The sequence below is a fragment of the Saccopteryx bilineata genome, chromosome 4 (assembly GCF_036850765.1).
Source record: "Saccopteryx bilineata isolate mSacBil1 chromosome 4, mSacBil1_pri_phased_curated, whole genome shotgun sequence".
NCBI classification, from domain to species: Eukaryota; Metazoa; Chordata; class Mammalia; order Chiroptera; family Emballonuridae; genus Saccopteryx; species Saccopteryx bilineata.
Genome location: NC_089493.1, coordinates 24,169,907 through 24,188,373, shown reverse-complemented (window position 1 = coordinate 24,188,373; position 18,467 = coordinate 24,169,907). Strand labels below are relative to the sequence as shown.

At 47.2% G+C, this 18,467-nt stretch overlaps 1 protein-coding gene across 5 annotated transcripts in view; it reads left to right on the top strand.

Annotated features, from left to right (window-relative positions):
* Positions 1-18,467, top strand: part of ADCK1 (aarF domain containing kinase 1) — a 122,473-nt gene that overhangs the window by 2,115 nt on the left and 101,891 nt on the right. For all 5 annotated transcript variants that reach the window (XM_066276300.1, XM_066276298.1, XM_066276302.1 and 2 more), the window contains exons 2-3: positions 6,256-6,401; positions 8,352-8,435. In XM_066276300.1, coding sequence (XP_066132397.1) covers positions 6,267-6,401; positions 8,352-8,435 — 219 coding nt within the window. In that variant the 5' untranslated portion in view covers positions 6,256-6,266. The remainder of the gene's footprint in view (positions 1-6,255; positions 6,402-8,351; positions 8,436-18,467) is intronic.

Genomic DNA, 18,467 nt, shown 5'->3' with positions numbered 1-18,467 from the left:
CAAGTAAATTTAAATCAACAAGCTGACCAGTATTTCAATGGGAACTATGCTCCTCTCACTGACCACCAATGAAAGAGGTGCCCCTTCCGGAAGTGCAGCGGAGGCTGGATAAATGGCCTCAGGGGGCCACATGTGGCTTGCGGGCCGTAGTTTGGGGACCCCTGATGTATACATTAAGTGATAAAAATAGAGAGGCACACATGCGCCAAATAAACATGTGCTTACGTGTCGAAACTTGTGATAGAAATGGACAGAACTAAAAAAAAAAAAAAGAAATGGACAGAACTTTCCGGTAGACCTTATACCTCCTGGGTTTAGGTTTTCATGTCAGAGGGGTTCTTGTCACCTACCTCAGGGCCCAGGAAGCCACTTGTTCGCCTTTACCCTGTGCTCTCTTAGTTGGAAAGACACACTTATATTCAAGTTCAGGCTCCATCACTTCCCTGTTGTTTCTTACTGTTTCTAAAACCCACCTTCCTTATCTGTAGAATGAGGCTCTAATAGTGGGCACCTCAGAATGTATTGTGCAAGTTGCATGAGATGTTTAAGCACTTGGCACTCCACCTCTCCCGTTGTAAGCTTACTCACTTAACCTGCTGCTGGCTCTTGGCACTTGGTTTTCCCTGAGTCCCTTTCCCCCAGGAGAATGGAAAATTTCTATTTTTTGCTTGGATGGGACTTATTTTCCGTGTCTACTCTGGGACCTCGGTATCAGTTAGGGATTCCTTTATTTAATCAAGATTGATTCATCCACCTTTTGGGCATCAAACACTAGGAAGGGGAGTACGGTTACATTGGGACTGCATCCCTCTCTGCAGGGCAGGGCAGGGCAGGGCAGATTGTAAACCTGCTCAGGCCAACTCGATGGTCCCTGGGCATTGACTCAGTGTCTTTCCGGATTCGAACCATGACGATACCATCTACATTATTTTCTTTTTATCCAAACCTGATTCCTCAAAAGGCATTACTGGGTCTTTTCCAGTCTTGGGAGCAGACCAGAAAAATAATGTTCATTTGTCTAATAGCCTGTCTAGGAAATGGGAGGAGGCTGTGGTCATTTTACAGGATTAATGGAATTAGAGCCCTAAGTTCCTTTCCTCTGTGGCCATTCTCACCTGTGCACCAAGCAGGGCGAGGTGATTCCAGGCTTATTGTCACGGAATGTGGCACAGGGAGGGGGCTAAGGTGAGTGATAACCGAAGAGGTCCAGCCACTTAGTGGCCCATGGACAGTAAGTGCTTGGTGCCCTATTTAGTTCTGTCCAGGAAATGCGTATTTCATTTGACTACCAACTTCGCATCTGTAGAACTTCTCTGACTCTGCTTTCGCCTCATTTCATCGCCCATGAGGTGTTCCCTGTGGTCCAGCAACATGGATCCCATTCTTATGATAGATTTGACAATAACGCAGCTCTCCTAAATGTTTTATAGACTGGAATCAGTTGTTCCTAGTGAAATGCTTTGGTTGCTCTTGGGACATATTGATTTCCAGGGCTCCAAGCAGTATCTTCCACATGCCTGGCATTGTTCGGGTGTGGCAGAGGGTCAGAAATCCCAGTGCCTGATGCAGTTACCTTGTGGACAGTGGTAAGGGTGTTGGTGAAAGGAAGTCTGGGAGTGCCTGTCACGCAGGTCACGTCCCAGAGAAAGCAGGCTCAAGCTCTGACTCCACCATTGACTAGCTGAGCCGCCTGGGGTGCGTCGCGCACCCTCTGTGCTCCTTGGTTTTCTCACTTACACCTGGGGCTGATAATGATACGTCTCACCTCCCTGGGTTGTGTAGAATATCTAATGAGACAGTAAGTGCAAAGGGCGTTGTAAAGGTTACTTATTGCTCATGTTATCTGATGATTGGGTTTAGGATCTTGGTGCCCCCTCCTCCTCCCAAAGGATGTTGCTGTTACGAGAGGTAACTCAGGTGAAAGTCAAAAAAGGCAAGTAAACAGAAGAGGGCAGGTGATTCATTAGCAAAGGGTTTAATAATAAAAGGTGTTTTTCATTGACAGACATATTTCACGGCTGACAGGGTCTTTTAAAATACCCCGAGGGAAGCAATCATTTGCATGTTAAAGACTCACTGACACCTTATGGAAAACTCCAGCTCCAGTCTATTTAGACACAGTTTGGCTCCTATATCATCTATTTTATGTTTTTCAATTTCCACCTCTTTTATTACTGAGGAGATTTGCATGAAAACCGGGTCTTGGGAGTTGTGTCTGCTTTGCCACTTCCAAACCCAGAGGTTGTCTCAAGGCTAGGGGTGGCCTCATCGCCTGCAGGGACAGGCATGGAGGGTGGTGCTAGGAGATGGGGTTTAGGGGATGCGAGGGCTGGGAGCTGGTGCTGGGGGTGACTAGAGGAGGCTGGCTGTCCAATTGTCAGCCCTGGGTATGTGATTCTCACCCGGGCTCTATGTTGTTACTGGCTCTGCACAGGTTCATGGGGTATATAGTTCATTCATTGATTCATTCTTTCAGTAAATACTTTTGGAGCACCTACTATGAGCTAAGCCAAGGTTTGGCAAACTATAGCTTGAACACCAAACCTGCTCACATCTGTTACTTTATCTATCATCTAGGCTGCTTTTTGCCGTGAGCTCTACATGCAGAATTGAAGAGTTGAGACATTATACCCTGCAAAGCCAGAAATATTTACTTTATGGCTCTTTACAGGAATAGTCTGTTGAATCCTGTTCTGGCAGGGAGAACAGCAAGTGCAAAGGCTCTGAGGCTAGAACGTGCCTGACATGTGTGAGGAATAGCAAGGAGGTCATTGGTGTGAAGTAAGATGGGACCAAGGGGGAAGGGGCTGAGACCCTGCAGGGAATTGGGTGTCAGGTCATGTAGGAACTTGTAAGTCATGCCACTGCTCAGCTCTTCATCTGAGTGAGGTGAGGGCCATTGGAGAGTGGAGAGCGGAGGGATGCGCAGTGGACTTAAGTTTCCATGCTTAGAATAGACTGGGGAAAAAGTCACTCACTTATTCATTCAATCATTTATTTTTATCAACAGACTTATTTATTAGCAAATTGTACCCTTTGTATTGAGTAGAAGAGGCAGATATAGGACCAGGTCATTAGAGATAAAAAGCAGTGCCTGATAAGACCAGAGAGGAAGGAACAATGAATTCTGAGTCATTGGCTCCCAAAAAAGAGATACTGGCAGATTGAGTGTGGAGGGATGTTTTGGGAGGTGAAACTGGAAAGGTAGATTGGGCTGATGTGGTGGGGGCCTTGACTGTCTAGAGGATTTGGTCTTCTTGGTGAATGGAGGGGAAGTAGGAGTGATGTGCATGTCCTTGTGGGTTAGGAGGGTGACAGCTTGAGCTGGCAGAGTGAAGGTTAGGTGGGGTGTGGGAAAGTGTTTGGAATGGGGAGTGATCGAGCGGTTCCGGCACATGTGATGGCCTTCCTCGCCTCCTTTATTAATTGTACACGTTTGTGCCAAATCCTGGACCCTGAGGTGCTAGGAGTTCTTGTACCTAAGTTCTTCAGCTTTTCAGAGAAGAAATGTAGTTAAAAGAAATAACGGTGAGGAAGTCTCATTTACTGAGCAGGTGGGGCATTATGTTAAAGCAGCATCTCATTTAATTCTCACCGTGACCACATGAGGTAGGCACTATCAAGAGCTCTCTTATCGCATGGCGGCTCCAAGGGATTGTGACCTGCTCCAGGTCACACAGCTGTGAGCAGTAGCCACGACTCTTTCCGGCTCATAGTATACACATTCTTATCATGGGCTTCTCTGCAGGCCCATCAGGAAGGTCCCAGGATGATTACCCCTCATGGGCCTTCTCATACTGATGATCTTGGGGAAGGAAGGTGGGAAAGGAGCTCAGGACACTCAGCCTAATTTAAGGCCTGCTCCCAGGTCTGACTGGGAATCTGTGTCTTGGAAGAAACAACGGAGAGGGTGAACAGAGCATGCCACCACATTTGATAGAAAATACTAGGCCAAGGGTGTAGAGAGCAAGGTGAAAAGGTGGGATCAGGTGGGGGCCTGCCAGGATGTGAGACGTGGGGCAGGAAGAAGTCCTCTGGGAGCTGACAGGCAGGGGAGTAATGAGGCCCTTCGCTGGAGCCTGGCATGGGGCGGGGAAATAATAACAACAGCGGTGGTAACAGTGGTTGCTGCTGTGTTCTTACTGTGTAGGTGGCACCTTGCCAAACATTTTGCATCATTTCCTCATTCCTCACCACCTGGTCAGATAAACACGGCTGTTATTGCCCCTCCTTTACAGACAAAGTCATGGGATTCAGAGAGAGTAGTTTGCCCCTGCTTACCCAGTTTGTAAGTGACCACGTTCAGACTCTAACCCAGACCCGCTGGACTCTGGAGTGCACGTTCTCAACCACCAAGTCCCCCTGTCTGAAATGAACCCTTGGATTATTATGGCAAAATGATATAAAGATACGGAGGGTTTTTTATATTTTTATATTTTTTATTTATTTATTTTAAGAGAGAGATGGAGGGACAGCTCGGAAGGGAGAGAGATGAGAAGCATCAGTTCATAGTTGTGGCACCTTAGTTGTTCATTGATTGCTTTCTCATATATGCCTTGACTGGGGGGCTCAAGCCAAACCAGTGACCCCTTGCTCAAGCTGGTGATGTTGGGCTCAAGCCAGCGACCACGGGGTCATGTCTATGATCCCATGCTCAAACTGGCAGACCCATGCTCAAGCCAGATGAGCCCATGAACAAGCCGACGACCTCAGGGTTTTGAACCTGGGTCCTCAGCATCCCAGTCTAACGCTCTATCCACTGTGTCACTGCCTGGTCAGGCAAGAGATATGGAGGTTTTCATAAATAGAGACTATAAAGAAAATAAATAGCACACTATTATAAGAAGTGCTGAGTCCAGAAAGTGTGAAGAAAGGCGAGAAAATGAAACAGAACAAAGGTAGGAAAAATAGAAAGCATAGAAAAAGATGGTAATACTCAACCCAAATCCATGCTATTATGTTAAATGAAACAGAAAAAAAGTCAACTATATGCAGAAACAGTATAAAAACGTAAGTTGAAAGTAAAAGAATGGAAAATGATATGAATACTTAAAAAATATATGGCTACATTAGGAGGCATGAGTCAAAATGTCATAGAAACTGAAGACAAGGCTGTTTGTGGCAACAGCTTCCATACCCAGGGGACACAGAGGCACAGAGCAGGGAGGGGCTGGCCACAGGCCGAGTCCAGAGCAGGAGCACACCGGGTGGCGCCCTGAATCTTCCTGCACATCTGTACAAGGTTTTCATCTCCAGGTGGCTTGCTGATGCACTTCTCTTTCGGAAGCTGCAGCTGTGGGTGCCTGGCGTGGGGTGAGGAAGGGCTGTAGTCCCAGGAATCGAAGGGGAAGCAGCCCATTGAGCGCAGTGGCCCCGAAGAGTGACCGTGTTAGCCGGGTGGTGGACTGAACAGGTCCCAGTAGGGTGGGAAAAGGTATCAGGGAGTCAGGAGCTCCGTCAGTCCCACTGTCTGTCAGTGTGGGTTTGTTCCAGCAGGTCAAGTCTGCAGCTGAACACTGAAACCCTAACCATAAGCACCCTGCAGCATTGTGGGTAGCAGCCATGTTGTTTGCCCTCAGATTTCACAGTCCAGACAAGGAGTAATCTGTTCTAACTGAAAATCAGCCAAACGCGAGGGCTCACCTGGCTGCTTCTGACCAGCTGCCATTCTGGCTGCGGCCTGACTGCTTCTGACCTGGGTGTAGAGGGCTACTGACGCCTGTGTGTGCGTGGTGGTGTAATAATAGTTACAAGTAACGACTGTTGACATGCTCCGCTGCTTTTCCTATCTGAAATAGCATTCCTCGTCCCATATTCACCATCTTTCCCCCTTTGATTTTCTTTTCAGTACTTAGTACCAGTATGAGTACTGGTATTCTGACATTCTAATATATATTATGTTTGTTTGCTCATGGTCGGTCATCCCATCGAGAGTGTAAATGCCCTGTGGGCAAGAACTTTGTTTTGTCCACTTTGTCCCCAGTACCTAGAACAGTGCGTGGCACTGCTGAAGGAAGAATGACGTTGAGGGTTGCCTTGTGCTGGGTACTAAGCTAGGCATTTTATATACATGACCTCATTTTATCCCAACAACTTTTATGTTGGATATGATTCCCTTTTACAAATGAGGAAACTGAGGTGCAATGAGATCAAGAAAATGCCCCAAGGTCATACAGTCTGTTAAGTGGCAGAGCCTGGATTTGAATCCTGTATTGTCTGTGCCATTTAGCTGCTTCTCTTTCTCTCCATCTGCAGGGTCCGGGGCCATGGCCAGAAGGGCTCTCAGGCTTGCTTCATGGACCAGCATGGCTCTTGCTGCCTCCGGCTTCTACCTCTATGGGAACAAGTACTTGGACCCGAATGACTTCGGCGCTGTCAGGGTGGGCAGAGCAGTTGCTACGGTAGGTTTTTTCATTTGGGAGTGGAGAGGAACTACAGTTTTACATGCAGGTGTTCAGACATGTAACAGATGGACATGCCGGTCACATATATGGGCAAAGGTCCCTTTACGTATTGAACATGCAAGGATGTGTACCTTCACATACCTCTGCCATCCTGAAGTTAAGAGAATGGGATGGCACAGGAGTTCTGTTTTAAAGCCTTTACATTTAAGTTCCATATCTTATTTTAGGGACAGACTCAAGGGCAGCGCTCCTCGGCAAATGTGTGGAAAGAAGGCTTTGCAGCTTTGATTAAATTCTACCAGGAAAGTTTGTGTGTGTCTCTCTCTCCAGTCAGCTAGTGTGAATCGTTTCTGATGCAGGGCTCATACTCAGAGCATCTAGGCCTTGGGAGACCTTTGGGGATCCCCTTCAATCTTTGAAGTAAGAGTATCTGAGTTGACTATGTGACCATTGGTGGTTTTGTCCAGTGGCTTAGGAACATGATCCTTCTGAGATCGTGTGCTCTTTGTGGACTCATTTGCTTGTGGGTAGATTGCCACATGCCTCATGCTTTTTCTTTCCTCCTCTGTGTGCTGCAGGATGAGCTCACCGTTTCTCCCCCCTGGTGTAGATACATTCAGTCTGTTTGGGTTGTTGGCCAACCATTTCCTTAATACTTGGTGTGGTCAAGTCTTCTCCCTCGTCTGGCTCAGAAAGGAGGTTATGGATATAGTGCCTGCCCTCTAGGGAAAGCCGAGTCAGAGAATCAAGACACAAGAGATAAGCAGGCCGTGGACTATGAAATGATGTCCATTTTCACTGAGTACATTTTTTGGGTCTAGCATTGTCTTATATGCTTTGAGGAGCAGCAACAAACAGTCCCACCTAGATGCAGCTTTGAAAAGAGCTTCTGGCTGAGAAGTGCTCACCTGAATGAGTCAAAATATAATCGAAAGCCATATACTGGCTCAAGATGAGTAACTTAGCTGACCGCTGCTGTGGGATCTCGGACACAGGAGTGAGCCCTGGGCTGGGAGCCAGGATGAGTGTCGGAGGGGAAGCAGAGTGAGATGGAACCTTAGGGGTTTGAATAGCTGGAAAGAAGGGGGGAAGGTTTTTTCCAGTACTTTATAAATTAGTCACAAGGCTGTGCCTTTTTTGAAGGATAGGGTTCTGGTGTTGACCATACTTCTGCACTGCTTAGTGACAAGGTCTTGCTCATGGTTGGTGTCCAACAAGTATATGTCAAATGGAATGAAGCTTTGGGGGTGCACACAAAGGAACAAACTCCTCTCAGTATCAGCTCTGTAAGCCCCTTAACTTCTAGGGGCCTCAGTTGCTCCGTTCTAAAGGGGAAGGTTTGGGCTCAGTAGTCCCCACAGTTCCTCCGTGCCAGAGATACTGGGAAGCCTGCAATCTTCTGATTCACCAGGGTTAAGGGGACTTCTCCTGGAGTTTTAGCCAAGGGACCGAGAATCAAAACTTGTGCTATTAGAGCAAAATATAATATATAAAATGATGTTTATTTGTGATACAGAGAGGTGGAATGAGTTTATCAAGTTGTCATTCAACTAGTGTTTCCTGAGCATTTACCTACATGCTTGGCACAGCATGAGGATGAATGGGAAGGACAAGTTCCTGCACCTACAGAGCTGAACTTCCAGCAACAGTGAGACAGTCCGTACAGAAGGAAATAAACCATGGTTTGTTATGATAGATAGTTTAGAGTTCCTGGTGGGTGGGGTACCTTTTAGTTGGATCTCTGCAAAAGGGGCATTTGTACAGAGCTCTGACTGACAGGAAGAAGCCAGCCAGGCTAAGATCTGGGGGCAGAGCATCTTAGGGGTGGGACTGTCTATTCCCACCTGAATGTCCCCACCTGTGTCAGGGGCCTGCAACTTCAGTTCTTTGGCAGAGGAGCAGTATTTGATGTCTGGGCACTGAGCTTTTCTCTTCCTTGGTTCACAGACAGCTGTCATCAGTTATGACTATCTCACCTCTTTGAGGAGTGTCCCCTACGGCTCAGAGGAGTACTTACAGCTTCGATCCGAGGTAAGGGACCCATGGGACCCATCTGAGCCAGGCCAGGACTGAGTAAGTCCTGACATGGCTGCAAAGCCAGCAGACTTCCTGTGTGCAGCTGGAGGTGGGCAGGGGACAGTATGGGGACCGAGGATGGGAACTGGTATGGAAGGAGGGAAGGACCATCTCCTCATTGGAGGTGCTTTAGTGCCCATAGGCTGGGCTGGCAGGGCGGCATCAAGGTGGATCCTGCAGTACCAAGGCTAAGCATCTACAAGGCCCCGTCAAGGAGGCTGAGTGCATTTCTGGGGAGCGCAGGTGTCTCGGATGACTCAGGAGGGAGGAGGGCGCTGTCCTGGAGATAGCTCAGCCGGCTTCCGAACTGCTTTGTCAGGCAAAACCCAATGGAGAAAGGTTAATTGCTTTTCTATCCTCTGACGGCTACCCGGGGGCCTCTCGTGGGCCTGTGCGTGGAGCTGTTGAGCTGCACTGTCCTCACTTGGGATGGGGCAGTTGATTTTGATGCTGTGACTATGACCAGATATCCTAGAGAGTTGAGGCATCAAGTGAGAGGTCATATTTGTTGAATGTAGCTTGAGTTTGGAGTCAAGTGTAGATACTTTTGGTTTCTCTCGAGAGAAGTTTGTGAGAGGTCTCTGTGTCTTTGCTCAGCCTGGAGGGCCCTGTGCCCCCCAGAAAGTTTCAAGTCATCCTTCCAGGCCCAGCTCAACTTTATTTAAGCTTTTCGTTATGGAGACTTCAGCCATCCACAGGGGTGGAGAGAATGGTATGATGAGCCCCTGGGGAACTGTCATCCAGCTTCAGAAATTATCAGTATTTTGCTAATCTTGTTTCACGTACCACCCCCTTTATTTATTCATTCCTTTGTTTATTTTTTATTCACTTGTTTATTATTATTATATGCTGAAATATTTAAAAGCAAACCTCAAGCTTCATACTATTTCATATATAAGTACTTGAGTATGTGTTTCTAACAGATAAGGACTTTAAAAAAAACTTAACTACAATACCATGATCATACCGAACAAAATTAACAATAATTCCTTAATAACTTCTAATAGCTTGTCCACATTTAAATCTTCCTTGTCCCAAAAATATATTTTTGAAGTTGGTTTGTTCAAATATAGATCCAAACAAGGCACATATATTTGGTTGATGTTTTCTAAATCTTTTTTTTTTTAAGTTTTTTTTTTTTTTTAAGATTTTATTTATTTATTATAGAGAAGGGGGGGAGGAGGAGCAGGAATCATCAACTCCCATATGTGCCTTGACCAGGCAAGCCCAGGGTTTTTTTTTTTTTTTAAATTATGCTTTTGAAATCTCTTTTTTTTAAATTTTATTTATTCATTTTCAGAGAGGAGAGAGGGAGAGAGAGAAACAGAGAGAGAGAAGGGGGGAGGAGCTGGAGGCATCAACTCCCATGTGTGCCTTGACCAGGCAAGCCCAGGGTTTCGAACCAGCGACCTCAGCATTTCCAGGTCGATGCTTTATCCACTGCGCCACCACAGGTCAGGCCCAGGGTTTTGTACCGGCAACCTCAGTATTTCCAGGTTGACGCTTTATCCACTGCGCCACCACAGGTCAGGCTCTAAATCTTTTCAAATCTGTATTTCCCTTCCCTTCCCTTCCTTCCCTCCCTCCCTCTCTCCCTCCCTCCCTCCCTCCCTCCCTTCCTTTTATCCTTCTTTTTTTCCTGCCTTCCTGCCTTCCTTCCTGCCTTCCTTCCTGCCTCCTTCCTTCCTTATTGCTTATTGAAGAAACCAGATCATTTATGCGGTAGTATTTTCTACAATCAGGGTTTGGCTGATTGCATCTTCAAAATGTCATTTAAATGGGAAATAGATTTACCTGGTACACAATTCAAAATATCTAATATTTCAACATATAAAATGATTCTCCTAGTCCTATTCCTCAGGTCCCCAGTTTTCCTGCCTGGAGGTGATCATTATTTCCTGTATATTATTTCAGAGATAGATTTCCATTTGAATTTAATCACTCTATCCTTCTTTATTCCTACCACAAATGATAGTTGATGACATGTTTTTCTCTCTCTTTAGATTGTAGATTCTGTTTGATCGGGGTTGGGTCTTTCATTTTTATATCTTCTACCTCTAGCGATGGCGCCTAGGACTGAGTTGACTTAATATCTCTTTCAATGCTAGGCGGCACCCTGTTAGCTCCTTGCCTTGGGAAAAGCCCCAGAAAGAGAGTAAGGCTTGGAGTCAGAAGACCTGAGTTTATGCCTCAGCTTTGGGTAGGTCATTTCATTTTTTGGTAGGTCTGCCATTTTTCTTATCTGTAGGCTAGAGATGGTTATACCACCTGCTGAGGATTATTTTGTGAAATGCAAATGTAAAGCAGGTATCAGAAAAATAAGTCATATATCTACTAGAAGGTATCCTTATGGGCACAATGACTTGGCTCGTGTTGTGTATCTCCATGTCTGCAGCACTTACAACAATACCTAGGACCTAGTACGTCCTGAATAAATGGTTGTTGAATGAATGAATAAATGAATGAATGAGTGGTTAGTTTGTATTGGAAGATCTCAAAGTTGGTGACACTTCATGCCCCCCTCCTTTTCTCTGCCCTTCTTTGTCTGCCTAATTAGTGCTATGGGCCTTGGAACCCACCAGCACGACACTCTGCAGAGAGGTCCAGGCCAGGGCCCAGGGGCAGAGCAGGCTGGGAGATACTCGCCCTTCATGTGTAAGTCATCTGGAAGGCAGTGGTGCTGCAGCTTCAGGGGATAAGGAAAGTGCAGCCTGGCCTTGGACAAGAGGGCAGTACGTGGTAGTTGGCACCGGATAACGGGTGTAAGCTGGTCCCGGAGGGGTGCCTTGTGGGGAAGAGCTAGCTGGCACTGAGGAGAACAAGTAAATACTGCAGGAGTTTGTTCTTCCATCGGAATACTTATCTGCTCTCATCCGCGTGACTGATAAAGGAATGAATGAAGGGTAAAACATAATTATCTCACCTGTCAAGCCAGTGTCCCCAGGTCCTGGAGTATGCCAGAGCCAGGAAATGAGCTTGGCAGACAGCAACTTTGAGAAGCACTTTCAAGGTTGGTCCTCAGCTGGCTTGGATCTCAGTGACTCAGCTCTGCACCAGGAGGGATGGGAGCCCATGTGAAGGAGTGTTGTCTAGGAGGCAGTGGCGCTTTGCTAGGGAGCTAAGGATATGGGGCAGGGCCTAGGTGCTTTGGAGAAGAGATTCCGGATGCTCAGGATGCTTATAAACAGAGACAAATGTTTGAACTGAACTGTCCACAGTGCAGGAAGAAGTCATGGTGGATACAGACATGCAGACAATGAGCTAGAGGACTTAGGACTGAGTATATTCTGACTGAAGGGTTGAGGTAGAGTGGACATATGTTAATTCTACAGCTCAGGAACCATTTTCATTGAGAAACAGCATCCAAACTTTACTTTGGGGAACCACTTATCTCTCAGGTACTCACCATGAGGTTTGAGTAGGGCTCACTGCACCATCAGCTCCAAGGGTGGGCATGTGACTTAGGTCCATTCCTCTGGTCCTGCAGACTGATTCAGGGAGGGCACCTGTGCCAGGTTGGTCAGTGAGCATCAGCTCCAGGACTTTTGGGGCTGTCCTCCATAGTACATTGTCATTTCTGCTAGATTAGCTGAGGATATGGATATTGGCTTAGGGCTGCTGGCAGCCATCTTGCCACCATGAGGGGAAAGGCTATTTGTGAATGGAGCCAGTATTGTGGAGAGATGTCATTTGAGTCTGTAGATCTAGCTGAGCCTAAAGCCAGACCACCACTGGACTTTTCTTTTATTGTGCCAGGAAATTCTCTTTTTGCTTGAATTCAATTTTCTGTTACTTGCAACCAAATGAGTCCTGATACAGTGGGGAATGTTGGAGAAGCAAGATGGATCTTGAAGCACAGTCAGGGTTTTGATAGGTCACAGAGGATCTATTCCAAAGAAAGAAATGAAATTCAGAAATTCCAAGGCCTAAACAGGGTATGGAAAGGTTTGGATGGTGCTGGGTAGAATTTGAGCCATTTTGGCTGCCGGTCCACCACGAAGCACCTCTATCTGTAAAGTGGTGGCAGTGACCTTTGCTCTGGATGATTTTATAAGAATAGAGATGAGAAGCTCTACTTAATTAAATACTGGGGATTATGTAGTACATCCAGAGAGGTGACTCAGAAGCACAGGGTTTGCCTTGTGGGCTCCTTATCATTTTAGTGGACAAGTTAATGATTTTTATTTTCCTTATTTTACCTTTATTAATTGGAATCCTTCTATAAGAAAGAGGTGACCCTTCTCCTTCAGTTCTTCACCGAATTATTTTTATCACTATGAACACATGGGTTTTTACTTTGTTCTATAAGTTATAATCCAAAACAATTATTATTTATTGTTTGCTCAGAGTGTTCAAACTCTGGCCATTGGGAGCTCCTTTAGGTTGCCCCCTGTGTCTTTTTGATATGCTTCATCATTATTTGAACATTATCTTAATTTTGGTACCAAAAGATGCCCCAGGCTCTTCTTATATTTTCCTTGCCCCAGCCTTGTAATCAATCACTTCTTCTTTCATTGGAGAATGCTATTTAGACACCAAGATGTGGATGCATATTGCTTTTGGGGTGTTGCTATTTCTAGGCTCTCCCAAGAGACAGAGCCAGGAAATACATATATTTATGCTTATTCATGTATGCATACATCAATCAGCCTGTCCTCTTCATTTATTCATCCATCTGTCCACCCATTTGTTCATCCGTCCATCCATCCACCCACCCACCCACTCATCCACCCACTCACCCACTCACCCATCCATTTATCCACTGAAAACTATGAGTTCATATTGATATCTTCAGTTTCAATTTAACATCACAGAGAGTTCACTTGTCCATCTCCCTTTCCTTATATGTAACTTATTTCTCTGACAGTGAGAAACCTGCCTCTTATTATTTACAATATATTAACTTATTTGTAAAACCCTACTATATCCCAATGTAGTTAAGACCCCCAAGGCATACAGAAGCAGGGACGGTGGCCTAAGATGGGTGAGATTGAATTAACCAAGGGGTATTTGAGCTGAGTTTGGAAAGGTGGGTAACATTGAAACCTACAGTGTTGGGGACAAGGTGCTTCCAGTTGATGGTAAAATTCTGGAGATTGTAAGACACAGAGAATAACTCAGTGTCTGGAGGCTAGGGTAAGGGTGAGGGAAGGGGTACACTGGCAAATACAATTAAAGCAAGGTCATAGAGCAGCGGTTCTCAAATTTCCGATGGCTTTAGGTGACCCCTGTGTTTTGGTCATTTGACCCCCACCGGGGTCGCGACCCACAGGTTGAGAACCACTGTCATAGAGGTTCTCTTTGCCAAGTTTTATACCATGGGGAACCATGGAAAGTTCTAGAGCAAAGTTTTATTAAGCTCTAAATGAATGAGAATGCTTGAAGTTATCAATTACTGAATAGTTTTTTGAGCTTCACTCTGTGTCAGACAGTGAGCAGAAGCATGAGCATGTGTGTGTGGGTGCGTGCAAGAGAGACTGCATGTGCCTTTTCCTTTCTTAATTAGGGACCTTGACTGCTGCTGTGACTGGGAAGCTTTTTAGCAGTATTCAGTTTCTTCTTATTGACCAGGTCACTGGGCGCCTGTGGTATCAGACGCTTTAGGTCAGCAGTGTGTGTGTGTGTGTGATATTGGTTACTGTAATATTTACTGTTTGAGCTTGAGGAGGTAATGATTAATGCTATTTTCGTCCTTGCCCGAGAAGCAGAACCAAGCAGTTGCAGAATTCTGCCAGGTAGAGATCAAACTGTCAGCCTTATTATTGATAAATGCTGGCTGGAGCATGTGGCTTGGGTCTGTGATCAAGTGGGCTTGTTGAACTTCACCCTTGAATTTGATAGACTTACCTACCAGACACAGACATGGCAGGGCAAGCCTCTCAGACGGGGGCCTGCCTTCCAGGTCAGGGAGGAGCTGAATACCAGTGCTCTGCAGGCCTGCAGATCCCAAAGCAGGGGAAGGGGTGAGCAGGTCACGGTATGTTCTTCTCCCAGCTCACCAACTGCAGTTTCTCCTACCACAAGGAAGGGGGGAGAGGGCAGGGGGAGGGGAGAAGCATTACACATCTGAAGGGGCTCCCTCCATGTGCTTGCATGAAACTTAACGGAGAGGAAGTTCACCTGCAATCTTTACCCTGAGAATGGGAGATAGTTCTAAATTTGCTGCAGCAACCTTTTGTGCATACTAAATTCAGCTAACCTTTACTTCTGACCTTGTTTAAGGATACAAGTGCTTCAGGCTTAAGTTAGGGGATAGCAATTTCAGCGTTACTGAAATCTGCATTTAGTGGGAGGGTCATATGCTGTCAACTTTAGAACCATGGCATTAGGTAGGGTGTTTTTTGGGGAAAGGGACTCAATTTTTGACCAGTGGATATTGGCAAGAGGAGTAGTGTAAGGAGCGAAGGTGGGGTGATGACTCCATTTACAATTATTCCATTGAACTTGAAAAGACAGCTTTGGCATCAGCTGGTTCAAGCCTTTAATGCTCAGATGCAGAACTGAGGTCCAGAGGCATGATGTGATTTCTTTAGGACCCTCCAGTTTGTGGCAGATCATGAACTTAGTCTCAGACATCCAGGTCTTGCCCCAATTCTTTGCGTTTTATACTTGGTTGTTTCTGTTTATCCACTTCCAACCAGGGGGAAAGCAACCAGTTGGATAGGAAGTGGACCCAGAGAATCTTGGGCAGCTGCTCTTGCCAGTGAGCTGCAGCTGCTGGAGTTGCTTCTCCCTCCGGTGTCCCTACCGCCTGGTGTGAGCTCTGAGGCTGGGGTGCTGCCTGGGGTGGGTTTGGGAAACACAGGAGAGGAGGAAGAAGAGCACTAGAGCTTCCTCCCTGGGATTCCTTTACTCATCCACTGAATCAACCAAACAGTTAATTCAGCAAATATTTGGGATTTGCACTCCCCTGTGGTGGGGAGTGTAGACACTCTCAAGGAATTGGTAGATGCTAGCTCCTCAGTGCTTTGGGAAAGTGTTTCAACTCTTAAGCTATTGAACAACCGCCAGTTTGGGGGATGGCCACACTACCAGCTTAATGAAGGCATGGTAATTCAGTTGGCAGTTTAAAGATCTTGTTGCTCTGCAAGGGGAACTGTCACCGTGTCTAGCTCTTCAGGAATAGTCTCTGAAACACAGGGACTGTCCGGCCAAGCCAGGACCTGTCTGCACCATTCTTCCATCCATTTTAACCCACCTTAACTGGGCCTGCTGCGTGCCAGGTCCTGTGTGGGGCTCGGGCTCAGGGGATATAAGACGTGCCCCCTCTGTCTTCCAGTTGCTTACTGGGGGGAGCGATGTGAAGTCACCAGTTGCAGAAGGATCTATTTGTCTTCATTCTAGCCCTGGCCCCTGATAGCAACTAATTCCCAGCCATGAGGAGTGGGGCAGGAGTCCTGCGTGAAGGGGGCCCCTAACCCAGCCTGGGGGTGGGAGTGCATGCCCAGGAAGGCCTCCTCTGAACTGGCTGTGTCTGATTGTGCCACAGCCCTTTCGCATGTGCGAGCTTGTCAACCTGGGGGTGGGGGAAGCTTTTCAGAGCTCCCATGCACTCTGTCCCTCTTTTGCTGGCCACCATGGCCCGAGAGTGTTCTGCAGAGAGGAGGAGGGGAATGGACTCCTTGCTTTCTTGGTGACTGGCTTTTTCCGAGTTTGTGATAATTTCTGCAGGAGCATGAGCTGCATTTAATTTGCTCTGGTTGGGTCATCTAAGGACCAGCCCTCTGGAATAGGGAGAGAGTCTGCGGGTGAATCTGGCACCTGCTTTTTAGTTTTCTGTGTACCCAAGCCTTAGCACTGCACTGCAAACCTGCGCAACTTTCCGCAGTGGCCCTGCCCCAAAGCCTTCTAATTCGGGGAGCGTTCCATAGGACTGGGTTATTGGGCCTTGGTGTGGTCTGGGCAGAGATTGGGGGGTTTACTCCCATCAGTGGGGACCCTGGAGGAAAATTTGGCATGACTTCATCTTCCCTAGGGGCGGGAGCTCACTGTGCAGTCTCTATAGTTCCCAGGCAGACCACACCAAGCTCTTGACTGCTCTAGATTTGCCAGTGAGCCGTGGACCATGGCCAGTAACACTGTCCCATCTTGCCATGTCTGCATACTTCTTGTCTCTTTAAAAACATGTGACATATATAAGACCTAAGAAAAGTTATAAAAGTAATTTAGTGACTACCGTTGCACTCATGACCTACTTCAGAAATAACACCTTGCCCTTACACTTGTCGCCCCTGGCTACTTCTTCCCGGACTTCAGCCTCCCTCCTGCTTGAGCAGATGCGAGCACAGTCTTGTCTTCTTTCTTGATCATTCCCGTGCATTTCCTTATAACCAGCCATTCGTGGGTTTGCATGATTTTTCATTCTGTTGACTCTTTTTTCATTACTTGGTTTAGTTCTAAGGAAATATATCTATGAAATTACAGACTTGATAGGCTAGCTCTCTCTTTTTGGAGGGGGGGGGATCTAATGCATATGCAAATAAACATTCTGGGTACCACTCACAGTTGCCCCTTCTACCATACTTCTGCACACCATTGCTGGTGCCGGTCACCCTTTGGGAAGCACTGGCTGCACCGTCTGCAGGAGATGCTGGGCCAGACTCCGGCTTGCACCCACCATTTCCTCGGTCTTTCTCCTGCTGACTGGCCACTCTCATTTCAGCTCTTCTCTTCTCTGAGCCCGCCCTGTTTGTCTCCTGGGGTTGCTGCAGGCTGCAGCTGCCTTGTGGGGTGGTTTGCTGCTGCTGCTCAGAGGTGGTGATCTCTTTCCAAAGGCCACAGCTGAAATGAAACAGAATAAGCCCCTGGCTTTCCAGCAATGGGAGGCCGTTGCTGTGTGCAAGGTGTCGCTCCATCCTGATCAGTGCGAGCATCACATTAGCCAGTTCCTCGTTTGCATGCAGTTCCCTTGGCTACACGGCCTGCCTGGACCCACAGGGTTGGCTTCCTCCTGCCGCAGAGCTGCTTTCCAGCTGCCCTGCCTCCTGGTTGTTGTGTGGTTGGTGGAGGCGGGCAGGATGCCCTGCTCTCTGCAGATAGTACTATGTTGAGGTGCCACATTAACCTGCAGCCAAGGGGGCAAGGGCTGGAGAACCCCAGCTGCTGCCCATTCTTACCCATCTCACACCCACCTCAGCCCGACCACGCTGGGCTTCTCAGAGCTGATTACTTTTCCCACTGAAAAGCCCCAAGTGCTTTCTACCTCTGCTGAGGGTAGGGCAGGGCAATGGGATGAAGCCACGTGCTGATGGCTTCGGGGGAGGCATAGCTGGGACTTCCTGACCGCTGCGGGAGCATATGGTATGGGGCTGGTTTACCAAGGAGAGCTGTGAAGTCTGTATCTGCAAGGGCAGGCTCCAGAAGCAGAAGAGATTCTGTCTGTCTGTCCTGGGGGGGCAGCTCACTGCTGGTCCCCAGCCTTCAGGCCATTAGAGTCATGGGGGGGGGGAACTACGTAAAGTGCAGATTCCTAGACTGTGTACTCTAAAGATTTGTTGTCAGGGTCCTGGGGTGAGGCCTGGAAAGCCATTATTTTTAGTGAGTTCCCAGGTAGTTCTCCTGATGCAAATAACAAGTGTGCTGTGCTAAGAGCTCTCTCTCTCTCTATTATCTTCACAACAACGCTATGAGGTAGATACTATTGTTATCATCCCTATTTACAGATGAAGAAACCGAGGCAGATTAAGTGACTTGCCCCACAGCCCACAGCTAGTAATCAGGGTATTGGTTTTCTGTGATTGCCATAACATAGTACCACAAGCTGGGTGGCCAATGACAACAGAAATGTATTCTCTTACAGTTCTGGAGACCAGAAGTCCGAACACAAGGCGCCATTTCCTCGGGGCCAGCAGGGCCCTGCTCCTTCTGGAGGTTCTAGGGAGAGATCCTTTGCTGCCGTGTCTGGCTTCTGGTGGCTCCAGGCACTCCTGGTGGCTGTGTCACTCCAACCTCTGCTCCCATCTTCTCTTCTTTTTCTTATAAGGACGC